At 52.8% G+C, this 17,911-nt stretch overlaps 1 protein-coding gene across 2 annotated transcripts in view; it reads right to left on the bottom strand.

The window, feature by feature from the left end:
* Positions 1-1,541: 1,541 nt before the first annotated feature.
* CAPRIN1 (cell cycle associated protein 1) overlaps positions 1,542-17,911 on the bottom strand; it is a 75,223-nt gene continuing 58,853 nt past the window's right edge. For both annotated transcript variants that reach the window (XM_075325276.1, XM_075325277.1), the window contains exon 18: positions 1,542-2,199. In XM_075325276.1, coding sequence (XP_075181391.1) covers positions 2,110-2,199 — 90 coding nt within the window. In that variant the 3' untranslated portion in view covers positions 1,542-2,109. The remainder of the gene's footprint in view (positions 2,200-17,911) is intronic.

Below are 17,911 nucleotides of genomic sequence, written 5' to 3'. Positions count from 1 at the left end.
GAATCCTCTGTGAGCTCCGCTGAGAGAGCCCTAGCAGCATAGGCACCCTGTGAAGGGGGCTGATGCATGTTCAGCAAAGTCCGGGACAGCTGTCCCATGGAGTCGGCAAAAGACTGGGAGATAGACCTAGAGAAAAATTCTACCCAAGCCGGCGGTTCAGCCACAGGAGCCGGAGCAGCCGGAGAGACCACTGGGGGTACGATTCCAGGCTGAGGCATTGAGCAGGCATCACAATGTGGATATGTGCTCGGTTCAGGCAGCACGAGCCTACATGCAGTGCATATAGAGTAAAGCCTTGCAGCCTTGCTCCTCGTGTGAGACATGCTGCTGGAGTGGGGGCTCTGAGCCAGAATGACCCCCAGAGAGTATATAAGAAGGTCCACAACCGGAGATTGTGGCTTACCAGACCGTTTGTGTGCCCTCCAGATCCCACAGCCCGGACCCCCCAAGCAGCTTAGCAGGGATGCTGCAGCCAGCGCTGATCCAGAGAAAAACGCTGATAAAATGGCGCCGGAGCGAGGAGAGGGGGGCGGGACCTGCTCTGAGAGCGGGATCTGGAGGGCCAAGGAGACTTACAGGGGAGGGGACATGTACTCAGAGAGGAGTGTCCCTCCCCTGTGCCGAACGGCCGCTGGGCGGAGCCGCACTGTCCCTCTGCATGATTGACATGCGAGGGCAGTGAAATCGAAAGTAGGCCTCCGGCGAAGCCGGGGCCTAAATTTAAGCGATGCGGCCTGCGCGCAGGCACCATCGGCGCGGTTCTCAGGCGACAACCAGAGAACCGGCTTGGAAATGTCAGAAAAGTTACACAGCACACTCTCCCACCATAATAAAGTACCGGGACCCCCCGAATATAAACGTCTCAGGTACTTAGCTTGCTGAGACGCAGGGTTCCAGGTCCCTGGGGATGAGTGCTCCGTCCAGCAGGATCCTGAAGGGCTGCGGATGGAGACCGGTCTCCTGCAAAGCATGGAGAACCGTGCTGGCTCCCACTTCAAGCCAGAGCCCGAGGGATGGTGAAGGAGCGCGGCATGTAAGGCTCCAGCCTTGGAATCAACCTTAACAACACCGCCGACACAGAGGGGTGAGAAGGGACATGCCGGGGGGTCCAGACTTGGACCCGCTTTTCTTCAAAAACTTTCCAAAAATGAAAAATCAGATGAGAATGCATGTGTGGATGTATGCCTCCTGAACACAAAGCGATAAACTGGCTAGATCTGGTTATCCAGGGGGTGTATATGCTCAGAGGGAGGAGCTACACTTTTTAGTGTAGTACTTTGTGTGTCCTCCGGAGGCAGAAGCTATACACCCATGGTCTGGGTCTCCCATAGGAACGATAAAGAAAATACGGTAAATTAAAAAAACAAGTCCTCTTCGTTGCCCATATCCTTGAGGCGCTTAGTGTACCCCTACATGACGGACCTGACGAGGCGATGTTTTCTGCAGATGTAAGACCATTCGTATCGCAATGCAGCGGACACGAGACGCGTGCAGTGCCGGACCCCCGCGCTGCGCCCAATAAACCAGACCACAAACAACGCTGCAGTTGACGTTAACACAACTTTATTTGAAACTCAAGCAACAGTTCACAAGTTTGAAACTTTTGTCGGGGGTAATTTTAATAGCAGAGGGGGGTAAAACAAATTTTTATTTAGTTTTGCTTGCAGAAGATAAAATGAAAAAAAAAAAAAAAAATTATGAATGTACAGCCCCATTTTAGTTGGGGGGAAAAAAAAAATAAAATAGTAAAAGTTTGAAGGAGAAAAAAAAAAATTTAAGTTAAAACTTCAAGTTTTCAGGAGACTGTTAAAACAAAAAGAAGAAAAAAAAAAAAAAAATGAAAGCCGAGTCACTCTAGCAAAAGGCAAAAGTTTGTTTGCTTTTACAAACCGAGTGCTAAGTTGATGCTCAGTGGATTTCAATGGATCCTATACAAAAAAAGCGGAACGTCTCGCTCAGCACCGGAGCGGGCTTCAGAGTTACTACACCTCGCACTAGATGCGGTGGGAGAGACTTTTGGTGGCCGACGTTATCTAGGCATGTTATTGTAGGGGGATAAAAGATTCCTTCTGCTCCTCAGGCTGGAAACCGGGGCGCCTGGAAGCTGGATTAGGAGTGCATCGCTTGAGAATTACCTCGAGGGGCGCCCCGAGGACCTCCTTGTCCAGTGCCACGCTTAAAGTTTTGTTGGTAGCCATCCTAAAAAAAAAAAATAAGGAGCAAATTACAGCCGGTCAGCTTCATAGGGATATACAGGGATAAGGTATGAAGACGCAACTTTCACGTCATTTTCTACACTAGGCAAGGTTTGCTCTGGCACATCCTTAGGTGGGCTTTACACGCTGCGACAGCGCTAGCGATATCGAGCGCGATAGCACCCGCCCCTGTCGTACATACGATATCTGGTGATTGCTGCCGTAGTGAACATTATCTCTACGGCAGCGTCACACGCACATACCTGTCGCTGTGACCGCCGAACAATCCCTCCTTCAAGGGGGAGGTGCGTTCGGCGTCACAGCGACGTCACTAATCGGCCGCCCAATAGAAGCGGAGGGGCGGAGATGAGCGGCCGTAACATGCCGCCCACCTCCTTCCTTCCTCATTGCCGGTGGAGGCAGGTAAGGCTGCTTTCACACTACGTTTTTTTTAGCATGCGTCATGAACGTTTTTTGCTGCAAAAGCGGATCCTGCTTTTACAGCAAAAAAACGCATGCAAATGCATGTGTTATTTTACAGGATCCTGTCACTTTAAGTTTATGGGCGGGCATTGGAGTCATGTGATCGGGAGTGAGGGGAATTGAACGTGAAAGACTGGGAGCCGGCATCTGACAGCTGTGGAGGCTCGTAACCAAGGTAAACATCGTGTAAAATGCTTGGATACAAGATATTTACCTTGGTTACGAGCATCTGCAGCTGCTAGGAGCAGGGCTGCCTGCTCCCTGGACACGTAACCAAGGTAAACATAGGGTAACTAAGACCACGGTTACCTGATATTTACCTTGGTTACGACCGTCTGCAGCTGCTAGGAGCCGGCTGCCTGCTCCCTGCACACGTAACCAAGATAAACATCGGGTAACTAAGACCGCGGTTACCTGATGTTTACTTTGCTTACGAGCGTCCCCCGCTCTCAGGCGGGGGAGAGTGGAGAGAGAGGGAGGTGGAGAGAGGGAGGGAGGTGGAGAGAGAGAGGGAGAGAGGTGGAGAGAGGGGACTGATCACGCGAGGCTGGTTTCTGGGCATGCTCAGTATGCAAGCAGGATCCTGTCTATCAGCATGCCAGCGTTCACATGCGTTTGCGTGCAGTATAGTCAGGATCCAGCAATTTGCAGTATTTGGACGCAGCTCAAAAACGCTACAAGTAGCGTTTTTGAAAAAAGTTAAAAAACTGTAAGTCGCTGGATCCTGACTATACCGCACACAAACGCATGTGAACGCATGTTGACGCGAGTCCATTGCAAATGCATTGAAGTGAAAATGCATTTGCACTGGATCTGTTTTTGCGTTAAAAAAAACATTCAGGACGAATGTTAAAAAAACGTAGTGTGAAAGCCGCCTAAGGAGATGTTCCTCGCTCCTGCGGTGTCACACATAGCGATGTGTGCTGCCGCAGGAACGGCGAACAACATCGTACCGGCAGCAGCAACGATATTATGGAAAGGAGCGACGAGTCACAGATCAACGGTTTTTGACGTTTTTGTGATCGTTGATCGTCACTCCTAGAGTTTACACGCTGCAATGTCAGTAACGGCACCGGATGTGCGTCACTAACGACGTGACCCTGAAGATATATCGTTACCGATGTCGCAGCGTGTAAAGCCCGCCTTAGGCTATGTGTGCACAGTGCGTTTTTGGGCTCAAAACTGTATGACTTTGCTTCCTCAGCAAAGTCTAGGAGTTTTCATTTTTGCTGTCTGCACATAACTTTTTTTTAGCTGCGTTTTTGAGCTGAAGAAAAAAAAAAAAAACAAACAAAAAAAGAAAATGGTCATGCCAATTCTTCTGTGCAGCAAAACGCAAAGATCAAAAACGCAGCCAAAAATGCACCAAAACATGGTAAGAATGATGAGTTCTTGAGTTAGCGGCAAAAACGCTGCATCTTTGTGGTCACAAAAAAAGGCAACGTGCGCACATAGCCTTAGTTTCCAACCAGACCCGAATATTGGGCTAAGGCTTAGACTTGACCTTTGGTCACCTCTGAACCCAAGAAAAAAGAAGGGAATTTTGTTTACTTACCGTAAATTCCTTTTCTTCTAGCTCCTATTGGGAGACCCAGACAATTGGGTGTATAGCTACTGCCTCCGGAGGCCGCACAAAGTATTACACTTTAAAAAGTGTAACCCCTCCCCTCTGCCTATACACCCTCCCGTGCATCACGGGCCCATCAGTTTTGGTGCCAAAGCAGGAAGGAGGAAACTTATAAATTGGTCTAAGGTAAATTCAATCCGAAGGATGTTCGGAGAACTGAAACCATGACCCAAAAGAACAATTCAACATGAACAACATGTGTACACAAAAGAACAACAGCCCGAAGGGCACAGGGGCGGGTGCTGGGTCTCCCAATAGGAGCTAGAAGAAAAGGAATTTACGGTAAGTAAACAAAATTCCCTTCTTCTTTGTCGCTCCATTGGGAGACCCAGACAATTGGGACGTCCAAAAGCAGTCCCTGGGTGAGTAAAAGAATACCTCGGTAAAAAGAGCCGAAAAACGGCCCCTTCTTACAGGTGGGCGACCGCCGCCTGAAGGACTCGCCTACCTAGGCTGGCATCTGCCGAAGCATAAGTATGCACCTGATAGTGTTTTGTGAAAGTGTGCAGACTCTACCAGGTAGCCGCCTGACACACCTGCTGAGCCATAGCCTGGTGCCGCAATGCCCAGGACGCACCCACGGCTCTGGTAGAATGGGCTTTCAGCCCTGAAGGAAGCGGAAGTCCAGAAGAACGGTAGGCTTCAAGAATCGGTTCCTTGATCCACCGAGCCAAGGTTGACTTGGAAGCCTGCGACCCCTTACGCTGGCCAGCGACAAGAACAAAGAGCACATCAGAACGACGCAGGGGCGCCGTGCGTGAAATGTAGAGCCTGAGTGCTCTCACGAGATCTAACAAGTGCAAATCCTTTTCACATTGGTGAACTGGATGAGGGCAAAAAGAAGGTAAGGAGATATCCTGATTGAGATGAAAAGGGGATACCACCTTAGGGAGAAATTCCGGGACCGGACGCAGAACCACCTTATCCTGGTGAAACACCAGGAAGGGGGCTTTGCATGACAGCGCTGCTAGCTCAGACACTCTCCTAAGTGATGTGACTGCCACTAGGAAGGCCACCTTCTGCGAAAGGCGTGAAAAAGAGACATCCCGCATCGGCTCGAAAGGTGGCTTCTGGAGAGCAGTCAGCACCCTGTTAAGATCCCAGGGTTCTAGCGGACGCTTGTAAGGTGGGACTATGTGGCAAACCTCCTGCAGGAACGTGCGGACCTGCGGAAGCCTGGCTAGACGCTTTTGAAAAAACACGGAAAGCGCCGATACTTGTCCCTTGAGAGAGCCGAGAGACAAACCCTTGTCCATTCCGGATTGAAGGAAAGAAAGAAAAGTGGGCAATGCAAACGGCCAGGGAGTAAAACCCTGATCAGAGCACCAGGATAAGAAGATCCTCCAAGTCCTGTGATAGATCTTAGCGGACGTTGGTTTCCTAGCCTGTCTCATAGTGGCAATGACATCTTGAGATAACCCTGAGGACGCTAGGAGCCAGGACTCAATGGCCACACAGTCAGGTTGAGGGCCGCAGAATTCAGATGGAAAAATGGCCCTTGAGACAGCAAGTCTGGTCGGTCTGGGAGTGTCCACGGTTGACCCACCGTGAGATGCCACAGATCCGGGTACCACGACCTCCTCGGCCAGTCTGGAGCGATGAGGATGGCGCGGCGGCAGTCGGACCTATCTTGCGTAACACTCTGGGCAGCAGTGCCAGAGGAGGAAATACATAAGGCAGTCGAAACTGCGACCAATCCTGAACTAATGCGTCTGCCGCCAGCGCTCTGTGATCTTGAGACCGTGCCATGAATGCCGGGACCTTGTTGTTGTGCCGAGACGCCATTAGGTCAACGTCCGGCGTTCCCCAGCGGCAACAGATCTCTTGAAACACGTCCGGGTGAAGAGACCATTCCCCTGCGTCCATGCCCTGGCGACTGAGAAAGTCTGCTTCCCAGTTTTCTACGCCCGGGATGTGAACTGCGGAGATGGTGGAGGCTGTGGCTTCCGCCCACAGCAGAATCCGCCGAACTTCTTGGAAGGCTTGACGACTGCGTGTGCCGCCCTGGTGGTTGATGTACGCAACCGCCGTGGCGTTGTCCGACTGTATTCGGATCTGCCTGCCCTCCAGCCACCGCTGGAACGCCTTTAGGGCTAGATACACTGCCCTTATCTCCAGAACATTGATCTGAAGGGAGGACTCTGTCGGAGTCCAGGTTCCCTGAGCCCTGTGGTGGAGGAAGACCGCTCCCCACCCTGACAGACTCGCGTCCGTCGTGACCACAGCCCAGGATGGGGGCAGGAAGGATTTTCCTTTGGACAAAGAAGTGGGAAGAAGCCACCACTGAAGAGAGGTTTTGGCTGCCCGTGAAAGGGAGACGTTCCTGTCTAGGGACGTCGACCTCCTGTCCCATTTGCGGAGAATGTCCCATTGAAGTGGACGCAGATGAAACTGCGCAAAGGGAACTGCCTCCATTGCCACCACCATCTTCCCTAGGAAGTGCATGAGGCGCCTCAAGGGGTGTGACTGGGCTCGAAGGAGAGAGTGTACCCCTGTCTATAGTGAACGCTGTTTGTCCAGCGGTAGCTTCAAATCGCCGAGAGAGTATGAAACTCCATCCCGAGGTAAGTCAGCGATTGGGTCGGTGTCAATTTTGACTTTGGGAAATTGATGATCCACCCGAACCTCTGGAGAGTCTCCAGAGCAATGGTCAGGCTGTGTTGGCATGCCACCCGGGAGGGTGCCTTGACTAGAAGATCGTCTAAGTAAGGGATCACCGAGTGGCCCTGAGAGTGTAGGACCGCCACTACTGCTGCCATGACCTTGGTGAAGACCCGTGGGGCTGTCGCCAGGTCGAAAGGCAGTGCTACGAACTGAAGGTGTTCGTCTTTGATGGCGAAACGCAGGAAGCGTTGATGCTCTGGTGCAATCGGCACATGGAGATAAGCATCCCTGATGTCGATCGATGCTAGGAAGTCTCCTTGGGACATCGAGGCGATGACAGAGCGGAGAGATTCCATCCGAACCGTCTGGTTCTCACGTGTCTGTTGAGCAGTTTGAGGTCCAGAACGGGACGGAATGATCCGTCCTTTTTTGGCACCACGAACAAGTTGGAGTAGAAGCCGTGACCATGTTCCTGAGGGGGAACGGGAGTCACCACTCCTTCTGCCTTCAGAGTGTTCACCGCCTGAAAAAGTGCATCGGCTCGCTCGGGGGGCGGAGATGTTCTGAAGAAACGAGTCGGAGGACGAGAGCTGAACTCTATCCTGTAACCGTGAGACAGAATGTCTCTCACCCATCGGTCTTGGACATGTGGCCCCAGGCGTCGCAAAAGCGGGAGAGCCTGCCACCGACCGAGGATGCGGTTTGGGGAGGCCGAAAGTCATGAGGAGGCCGCCTTGGGGGCGGTTCCTCCGGCGGTCTTTTTAGGACGTGACTTAGACCGCCATGCAGAAGAGTTCCTCTGGCCCTTCTCTGACCTGTTGGACGTGGAGGAATGGGACCTGGCTGAGGGCCGAAAGGACCGAAACCTCGGTTGAATCTTTCGCTGCTGAGGTCTGTTTGGTTTGGACTGGGGTAAGGACGAGTCCTTTCCCTTGGATTGTTTAATAATTTCATCCAATTGCTCGCCAAACAAACGGTCGCCAATGGCAAACCGGTTAAGAACTTCTTGGAAGCAGAGTCTGCCTTCCATTCGCGTAGCCCCACATGGCCCTGCGGACTGCCACCGAATTGGCGGACGCTACCGCTGTACGGCTCGCAGAGTCCAGGACGGCGTTCATGGCGTAGGACGAAAAAGCCGATGCCTGAGAAGTCAAAGACACAACCTGCGGAGTAGAGGTACGTGTGACCGCATTAATCTCAGACAGACAAGCTGAGATAGCTTGGAGTGCCCACACGGCTGCGAATGCCGGAGCAAAAGATGCACCTATGGCTTCATAGATGGATTTCACCAGGAGCTCTATTTGCCTGTCAGTGGCATCCTTGAGCGATGAACCATCTGCAACTGATACCACAGATCTAGCCGCCAGTCTAGAGACTGGAGGATCCACCTTGGGACATTGAGCCCAACCCTTAACTACGTCAGGGGGGAAGGGGTAACGTGTGTCATTAAGGCGCTTAGTAAAGCGCTTGTCCGGAAATGCTCGGTGCTTCTGGACAGCATCTCTGAAGTTGGAGTGATCGAAAAAACGCACTCCGTGTACGTTTGGGAAACCTAAACTGGTGCTTCTCCTGCTGTGAAGCCGACTCCTCTATAGGTGGAGTTGGAGGAGAAAGTTCTAGCACCTGGTTGATGGACGCTATAAGGTCATTTACTATGGCGTCCCCTTCAGGTGTATCAAGATTGAGAGCAACGTCAGGGTCAGAGTCCTGAGCTAAGACCTCCGCTTCATCCTCCAGAGAGTCCTCATGCTGAGACCCTGAGCAGCGTGATGAAGTCGAGGAAGGTTCCCAGCGAGCCCGCTTAGACGGTCTGTGACTGCGGTCCGAGTCGGAGTCCTCACCGTGGGACCTAGGTGTCACCTCAGGAGCACTTTGCTGCGCCGACCGAGGGGGGCCTGGGGGCGATGAACGCACAGTGCCCTGGGCCTGTGTTACCGGTCTGGACTGCAAGGCTTCTAGTATCTTAGCAGACCATCTGTCCATAGACTGAGCCATGGATTGTGAAAGTGACTCAGAGAGTTTCTCAGCCAAAACTGCAAACTCTGTCCCTGCCGCCTGGACAGTGGCAGCCGGTGATTCTACCTGAGCCGAGGGTCCCACCAGTGCCTGAGGCTCCGGCTGAGTGAGTGCCACAGGGGCCGAGCATTGCACACAATGAGGGTAGGTGGAACCTGCAGGTAACATAGCCGCACAAGAGGTACAGGTTGCAAAATAAGCCTGTGCCTTGGCACCCTTGCTCTTTGCGGACGACATGCTGTTGTCTCCTCTTAGAGTAATCAGTGAGGGTATATAGCCAAAGGCAAATAATGCGGCCGAACAGAGAAAATGTATACAATATATACATATATATATATACACTTCGGCACCCAAGGGGGCCAGCACCTGGTAACCGGTGCGGCTTACCGACCGCCCAAAGCGGTTGTGTGTCCACCAGATTCCCTGCCTGGGCCTCCCAGCGCTACAGAGCTCGTTCTGTATTCCTCCACCGGCAGAAGTGATTATAACAATGGCTGCCAGAGCTCTCAGAGGAGGAGGGAGCCGTGGGCGTGACTAATAAAGTGCGGGAATCTGGTGCCCCTCAGTGCTCAGTGAGGGGGGAGGAGGATACCTAAGTATGCTCCAGCCCTCACTGCCGACGTCCAGTCGAGCGTCCCGCCCTTACCCCTGACTGGCAGGCCCGGGGGGCGGGAGTTATTGTACTAGGCCGCAGAAGCCGGGGACTAAATTTAATAACGCGGCCGGCAAACAGGCGCGGTCGGCGCGGTAGTCCCGGCGTCACAAAAAAACACAGCAGCCGCTGCAGCGTCTGTTACACAGGCGCTCCATGCGCCGTCCCCAAGGGGACACAGAGTACCTCTTAGAAGCAGGGCCTGTCCCTGATGATACCCAGTCTCCTGTCCGTCAGATTCCCCCAGGGGCTGCGGAGGGAGCCCGGTCCCAGTGCATGGTGACCGGTTAGGATCCCACTTCTCCCAGAGCCTCTAAGGGATGGGGAAGGAAAACGGCATGTGGCTCCAGCCTTTGTACCCGCAATGGGTACCTCAACCTTAACAGCACCGCCGACATTAGTGGGGTGAGAAGGGAGCATGCCGGGGGCCCTGTTAGGGCCCTCTTTTCTTCCATCCGATAAAATCAGCAGCTGCTGCTGACTAAAATGTGGAGCTTGCGTGAATGTGTGCCTCCTTCAACACAAAGCATAAAACTGATGGGCCCGTGATGCACGGGAGGGTGTATAGGCAGAGGGGAGGGGTTACACTTTTTAAAGTGTAATACTTTGTGTGGCCTCCGGAGGCAGAAGCTATACACCCAATTGTCTGGGTCTCCCAATGGAGCGACAAAGAAATTACAGTCAATTGGAATTTGACCCTATTGGATTTAGAGTTTGAGGGACTCAATTTTCAGGACCCGATCCATCAGCCAAATCAGACGAGAGCCCCTGAATAACGCCTCGTACCTGATGGCACCCGCGGCTCTTCTTGTGATTAGCCGGCATGATGCAAGCTCATACCGCAAAGATGTCATCGTGCCGGGCAGACTGATCAGAGAAAGCCAAACCGCTATCAGGTAAGAGGCGACTATGGGGCTCCCGTCACTGACCTGATCGATGGACTGCGTCCCGCAAAAAAATTCCCATTAAAAGTAGAAAAGAAGGGAATTTTGTTACTTACCGTAAATTCCTTTTCTTCTAGCTCCAATTGGGAGACCCAGAACGATTGGGTGTATAGCTACTGCCTCCGGAGGCCACACAAAGCATTACACTAAAAAGTGTAAGGCCCCTCCCCTTCTGGCTATACACCCCCCGTGGGATCACGGGCTGCTCAGTTTTAGTGCTAAAGCAAGAAGGAGGAAAGCCAATAACTGGTTTAAACAAATTCAATCCGAAGTAACATCGGAGAACTGAAACCGTTCAACATGAACAACATGTGTACCCGAAAAAACCAAAAATCCCGAAGGAAACAGGGCGGGTGCTGGGTCTCCCAATTGGAGCTAGAAGAAAAGGAATTTACGGTAAGTAACAAAATTCCCTTCTTCTTCGGCTTCTGGAGAGCAACTAGTACCCTGTTCAGATCCCATGGATCTAACGGCCGTTTGTACGGAGGGACGATGTGACAAACCCCCTGCAGGAACGTGCGTACCTGAGGAAGTCGTGCTAGACTCTTTTGAAAAAATACCGATAGCGCTGAGACTTGCCCTTTAAGGGAGCCGAGCGATAAGCCTTTTTCCAAACCAGATTGCAGGAAGGAAAGAAAAGTAGGCAATGCAAATGGCCAGGGGACACTCCCTGTGCCGAGCACCAGGATAAGAAAATCTTCCACGTTCTGTGGTAGATCTTAGCAGACGTGGGCTTCCTAGCCTGTCTCATGGTGGCCACGACCCCTTGAGGTAATCCTGAAGATGCTAGTATCCAGGACTCAATGGCCACACAGTCAGGTTCAGGGCCGCAGAATTCAGATGGAAAAACGGCCCTTGTGACAGTAAGTCTGGCCGGTCTGGTAGCGCCCACGGTTGGCCGACCGTGAGATGCCACAGATCCGGATACCACGACCTTCTCGGCCAGTCTGGGGCGACGAGCAGGACGTGGCGGCAATCGGACCTGATCTTGCGTAGCACTCTGGGCAAGAGTGCCAGAGGGGGAAACACATAGGGCAGTTGGAACTGCGACCAATCTTGCACTAAGGCGTCTGCCGCCAGCGCTCTGTGATCGCGAGACCGTGCCATGAAAGTTGGGACCTTGTTGTTGTGCCGGGACGCCATTAGGTCGACGTCCGGCCTTCCCCAGCGGCGACAGATTTCCTGAAACACGTCCGGGTGAAGGGACCATTCCCCTGCGTCCATACCCCTGGCGACTGAGGAAGTCCGCTTCCCAGTTTTCTACGCCGGGGATGTGAACTGCAGATATGGTGGAGGCCATGGCTTCCACCCACATCAGAATCCGCCGGACTTCCTGGAAGGCTTGCCGACTGCGTGTCCCCGCCTTGGTGGTTGATGTATGCCACCGCTGTGGAGTTGTCCGACTGAATTCGGATCTGCTTTCCTTCCAGCCACTGCTGGAAGGCTTGTAGGGCAAGATACACTGCCCTGATTTCCAGAACATTGATCTGAAGGGTGGACTCCTCCTGAGTCCACGTACCCTGAGCCCTGTGGTGGAGAAAAACTGCTCCCCACCCTGACAGACTCGCGTCTGTCGTGACCACCGCCCAGGATGGGGGTAGGAAGGACCTTCCTTGTGATAATGAGGTGGGAAGAAGCCACCATTGAAGAGAGTCCTTGGCCGTCTAGGACAGGGAGACTTTCCTGTCTAAGGACGTCGACTTCCCGTCCCATTGGCGGAGAATGTCCCATTGAAGTGGGCGCAGATGAAACTGCGCAAACGGGACTGCCTCCATTGCTGCCACCATCTTCCCCAGGAAGTGCATGAGGCGTCTTAAGGGGTGTGACTGGCCTTGAAGGAGAGAGTGCACCCCTGTCTGTAGTGAACGCTGCTTGTCCATCGGAAGCTTCACTGTCGCTGAGAGAGTATGAAACTCCATGCCAAGATATGTTAGTGATTGGGTCGGTGACAGATTTGACTTTGAAAAGTTGATGATCCACCCGAAAGTCTGGAGAGTCTCCAGCGCAACGTTCAGGCTGTGTTGGCATGCCTCTTGAGAGGGGTGCCTTGACAAGTAGATCGTCCAAGTAAGGGATCACCGAGTGTCCCTGAGAGTGCAAGACTGCTACCACTGCTGCCATGACCTTGGTGAAAACCCGTGGGGCTGTCGCGAGACCAAATGGCAGGGCTACAAACTGAAGGTGTTCGTCTCCTATAACGAAGCGTAGAAAACGCTGGTGCTCTGGAGCAATCGGCACGTGGAGATAAGCATCTTTGATGTCTATTGATGCTAGGAAATCTCCTTGAGACATCGAGGCAATGACGGAGCGGAGGGATTCCATCCGGAACCGCCTGGTTTTCACGTGCTTGTTGAGAAGTTTTAGGTCCAGAACAGGACGGAAAGAGCCGTCCTTTTTTGGCACCACAAATAGATTGGAGTAAAAACCTTGACCTCGTTCCTGAAGAGGAACAGGGATCACCACTCATTCTGCCCTTAGAGAGCACACCGCCTGCAGAAGAGCATCGGCTCGGTCGGGATGTGGGGAAGTTCTGAAGAACCGAGGCGGAGGACGAGAACTGAACTCTATCCGGTACCCGTGAGACAAAATGTCTGTTACCCACCGGTCTTTGACCTGTGGCAGCCAGATGCCGCAAAAGCGGGAGAGCCTGCCACCGACCGAGGATGCGGAGAGAGGAGGCCGAAAGTCATGAGGCAGCCGGCTTGGAAGCGGTTCCTCCGGCTGCTTTCTTTGGGCGTGAGTGAGTCCGCCAGGAATCTGAGCTCCTCTGCTCCTTCTGAGTCCTTTTGGACGAGGAGAATTGGGCCCTGCCCGAACCTCGAAAGGACCGAAACCTCGACTGTCCCCTCCACTGTTGAGGTTTGCTTGATCTGGGCTGGGGTAAGGAAGAGTCCTTACCCTTGGACTGTTTAATGATTTCCGCCAATTGCTCACCAAACAGTCTGTCTTGAGATAATGGCAAACTGGTTAAGCATTTTTTGGAAGCAGAATCTGCTTTCCATTCCTTTAACCATAAGGCTCTGCGTAAAACCACCGAGTTGGCGGACGCCATTGACGTACGGCTGGTAGAGTCCAAGACCGCATTGATAGCGTAAGTCGCAAACGCAGACATTTGCGAGGTCAAGGACGCCACTTGCGGCACTGATGGACGTATGACAGAGTCCACCTGCGCCAGACCAGCCGAAATAGCTTGGAGTGCCCACACGGCTGCGAATGCTGGTGCAAACGACGCGCCGATAGCTTCATAGACAGATTTCAACCAAAGGTCCATCTGTCTGTCATTGGCATCTTTAAGTGAAGCCCCATCTTCCACTGCAACTATGGATCTAGCCGCAAGCCTGGAGATTGGGGGGTCCACCTTTGGACACTGGGTCCAGCGTTTGACCACGTCAGGGGGAAAGGGATAACGTGTATCCTTAAGACGTTTGGAGAAACGCTTATCTGGATAAGCATGGTGTTTCTGGACTGATTCTCTGAAGTCAGCGTGGTCCAGGAAAGTGCTCAATTTCCGTTTGGGATACCTGAAATGGAATTTCTCCTGCTGTGCTGCTGCCTCCTCCGCTGGAGGAGAAATATCCAGCAGTCTATTGATGGCCGCTATAAGATCATTCACCATGGCGTCACCATCAGGGGTATCCAGGTTGAGAGCAGTCTCAGGATTAGACTCCTGATCACCTAGTTCTGTCTCATCATACAGAGAGAAGGGAATTTTGTTACTTACCGTAAATTCCTTTTCTTCTAGCTCCTATTGGGAGACCCAGACGATTGGGTGTATAGCACTGCCTCCGGAGGCCACACAAAGCAATTACACTAAAAAGTGTAAGGCCCCTCCCCTTCTGGCTATACACCCCCAGTGGGATCACTGGCTCACCAGTTTTAGTGCAAAAGCAAGAAGGAGGAAAGCCAATAACTGGTTTAAACAAATTCACTCCGAAGTAACGTCGGAGAACTGAAAACCATTCAACATGAACAACATGTGTACCCGAAAAACAACCGAAAATCCCGAAGGACAACAGGGCGGGTGCTGGGTCTCCCAATAGGAGCTAGAAGAAAAGGAATTTACGGTAAGTAACAAAATTCCCTTCTTCTTCGGCGCTCCATTGGGAGACCCAGACGATTGGGACGTCCAAAAGCTGTCCCTGGGTGGGTAAAGAAATACCTCATGTTAGAGCTGCAAAGACAGCCCTCCCCTACGGGGAGGCAACTGCCGCCTGCAGGACTCTTCTACCTAGGCTGGCGTCCGCCGAAGCATAGGTATGCACCTGATAATGTTTGGTGAAAGTGTGCAGACTCGACCAGGTAGCTGCCTGGCACACCTGTTGGGCCGTAGCCTGGTGTCGTAATGCCCAGGACGCACCCACGGCTCTGGTAGAATGGGCCTTCAGCCCTGATGGAACCGGAAGCCCAGCAGAACGGTAGGCTTCAAGAATTGGTTCTTTGAACCATCGAGCCAGGGTGGCTTTGGAAGCCTGCGACCCTTTGCGCTTACCAGCGACAAGGACACAGAGTGCATCCGAGCGGCGCAGGGGCGCCGTGCGGGAAATGTAGATTCTGAGTGCTCTCACCAGATCCAACAAATGTAAATCCTTTTCATACCGGTGAACCGGATGAGGACAAAAGGAAGGTAAGGAGATATCCTGATTAATATGAAACGAGGATACTACCTTAGGGAGAAACTCCTGAATGGGGCGCAGCACTACCTTGTCCTGGTGGACCACCAGGAAGGGATCCTTGGATGACAGCGCTGCTAGCTCAGACACTCTCCGAAGAGACGTGATCGCTACCAGAAAGGCCACTTTCCGTGATAGTCGAGAGAGTGAAACATCCGTCAGAGACTCGAAAGGCGGCTTCTGGAGAGCAACTAGTACCCTGTTCAGATCCCATGGATCCAACGGCCGCTCGTACGGGGGGACGATATGACAAACCCCCTGCAGGAACGTGCGTACCTGCGGACGTCGTGCTAGACGCTTCTGAAAAAACACCAATAGCGCCGAGACTTGCCCTTTAAGGGAGACGAGCGACAAGCCCTTTTCCAACCCAGATTGCAGGAAGGAAAGAAAAGTAGGCAATGCCAATGGCCAGGGGGACACTCCTTGTACAGAGCATCAGTAAAAGAAAATCTTCCACTTCCGTGGTAGATCTTAGCAGACGTGGGCTTCATAGCCTGTCTCATGGTGGCAACGACCCCTTGGGATAATCCTGAGGACACTAGAATCTAGGACGCAATGGCCACACAGTAGGTTCAGGGCCGTAGAATTCAGATGGAAAAAACGGCCCTTGGGACAGTAAGTCTGGCCGGTCTGGTAGTGCCCACGGTTGACCGACCGTGAGATGCCTGTCGCCAGAGCTCTTTGATCGTCATGAAAACCGGGACCTTGCTGTTGTGCCGATTCGTGAAACCCGTCCGGGTGCAGAGACCATTCTCCTGCGTCCACGCCCTGGTGACTGAGGAAGTCTGCTTCCCAGTTTTCTACGCCCGGGATGTGAACTGCGGATATGGTGTATGCTCTGTCTTCCACCCCTAGCAGAATCCGGCGGACTTCCTGGGAGGCTCGCCGACTGCGTAGTCCGCCTTGGTGGTTGATGTATGCCACCGCTGTGGATTGTCCGACTGAATTCGGATCTGTTTGCCTTCCAGCCACTGCAGGAAGTCTTGCAGGGCAATATACACTGCCCAGAGCTCCAGACAAGTGATCTGAAGAGTGGACTCCTCTGAAGAGAGTCCTTGATCGTCTGAGAAAGGGGGACGTTCCTGTGTAGGGACATCGACTTCCCCTCCTATTAGCGAAGAATGTTCTATTGAAGTGGACGCAGATGAAACTGCGTGAAAGGGACTGCCTCTGGATGAGGTGTCTCCTTGAAGGAGAGACTGCACCCCCGTCTGTAGTGACCGCTGTTTGTCCAGTGGAAGCTTCACCATCGCTGAGAGAGTGTGAAACCCCAAGCTAAGATATACCAGCGATTGGGTTTAACTTTGAAAAGTTGAGGACCCACCCGAAACTCTGGGAAGTCTCCAGCGCCATGTTCAGGCTGTGTTGGCATGCCTCTTAAAAGAGTGCCTTGACAAGTAGATGGTCTAAGTAAGGGATCACAGGGTGACCCTGAGAGTGCGGGAGTGGTCCCACTGCTGCCATGAACTTGGTGAAAACCCGTGGGGCTGTCGCCAGACCGAAGGGTAGGGCTACGAACCGAAGATGCTCGTCTTCAATAACGAATCGTAGCAAACGCCGGTGCTCTGGAGCAATCGGCACGTGGAGATAAGCATCCTGATGTCTATTGATGCTAGGAAATCTCCTTGAGACATTGAGGCAATGACGGAGCGGAGGGATTCCATCCGGAACCGCCTGGTTTTCACGTGCTTGTTGAGCAGTTTAAGGTCCAGAACGGAACGGAAGGAGTCGTCCTATTTTGTCACCCCGACCAGATCGGAGTAAAGAGTGTCTCTCGTTCCTGAGGAGGAACCGGGATTACGACTCCTACTGCCTGCAGAAGAGCCTCGGCTCGGCCGGTGAGGAAGTTTTTTCGACAAACTGTCTCTCACCCACTGGCCATTGACCTGTGGCAGTTAAATGTCGCTAAAGCGGGGGAGTCTGCCACCAACCGCGGACGCGGAGAGAGAGGGCTGAAAGTCATGAGGAAACCGCCTTGGTAGCGGTTCCTCCGGCTGCCTTCTCCGGGCGTGATTGAGCCCGCCAGGAATCTGCGCCCCTCTGAGCCTTTTGAGTCCTGTTGGACGAGGGCAATTGGGACGTGCCCGAGCCTGGGAAGGACCGAAACCTCGACTGTCCCTTCTCCTGATGGGTCTTGTTTGATAGCTGGGGTAAGGAAGAATCCGTACCCTTGGACAGTTGAATGATTTAATCCAACCGCTCACGAAACAGTCTGTCACCAGATAAAGGCAATCTGGTTAAGCACTTTTGTGGAAGCAGCATCTGCTCCAATCCCTTAACACTAGGAGCGTAACAACACGGAGTTGGCGGACGCCACTGACGTACGGCTCGTAGAGTACAGGACAGCATAAACAGCTTGAGTCGCAATGCCGACATTGCGAGGTGAAGGACGCTACTGCGGCCAATATGTACATGTGACCGCGTCCCTCTGCGCAATACTAGCTGAAATAGCTTGGAGTGCCTCTATGGCTGCGAATGCCGGGGCAACCGACCCGCCGATAGCTACATAGACAGATTGCAACCAGAGGGCTATCTGTCTGTCAATGGCATCTTTAAGTGAAGTCCCATCTTCCACTGCAACTATAGATCTAGCCGCAAGCCTGGAGATTGGGGGATCCACCCTTGGAGCGCTTGAGCACGTCAGGGGGGAAGAGACAACGCGTATCCTCAATACGGTTTGAGAAACGCTTATCGGGATAAGCGTGGTGTTCCTGGACTGC

This window comes from Anomaloglossus baeobatrachus, chromosome 10, assembly GCF_048569485.1.
Source record: "Anomaloglossus baeobatrachus isolate aAnoBae1 chromosome 10, aAnoBae1.hap1, whole genome shotgun sequence".
Lineage (NCBI taxonomy): Eukaryota > Metazoa > Chordata > Amphibia > Anura > Aromobatidae > Anomaloglossus > Anomaloglossus baeobatrachus.
The sequence above is the reverse complement of the archived record's forward strand: the minus strand, read 5'-3'. Positions and strand labels throughout refer to the sequence as shown.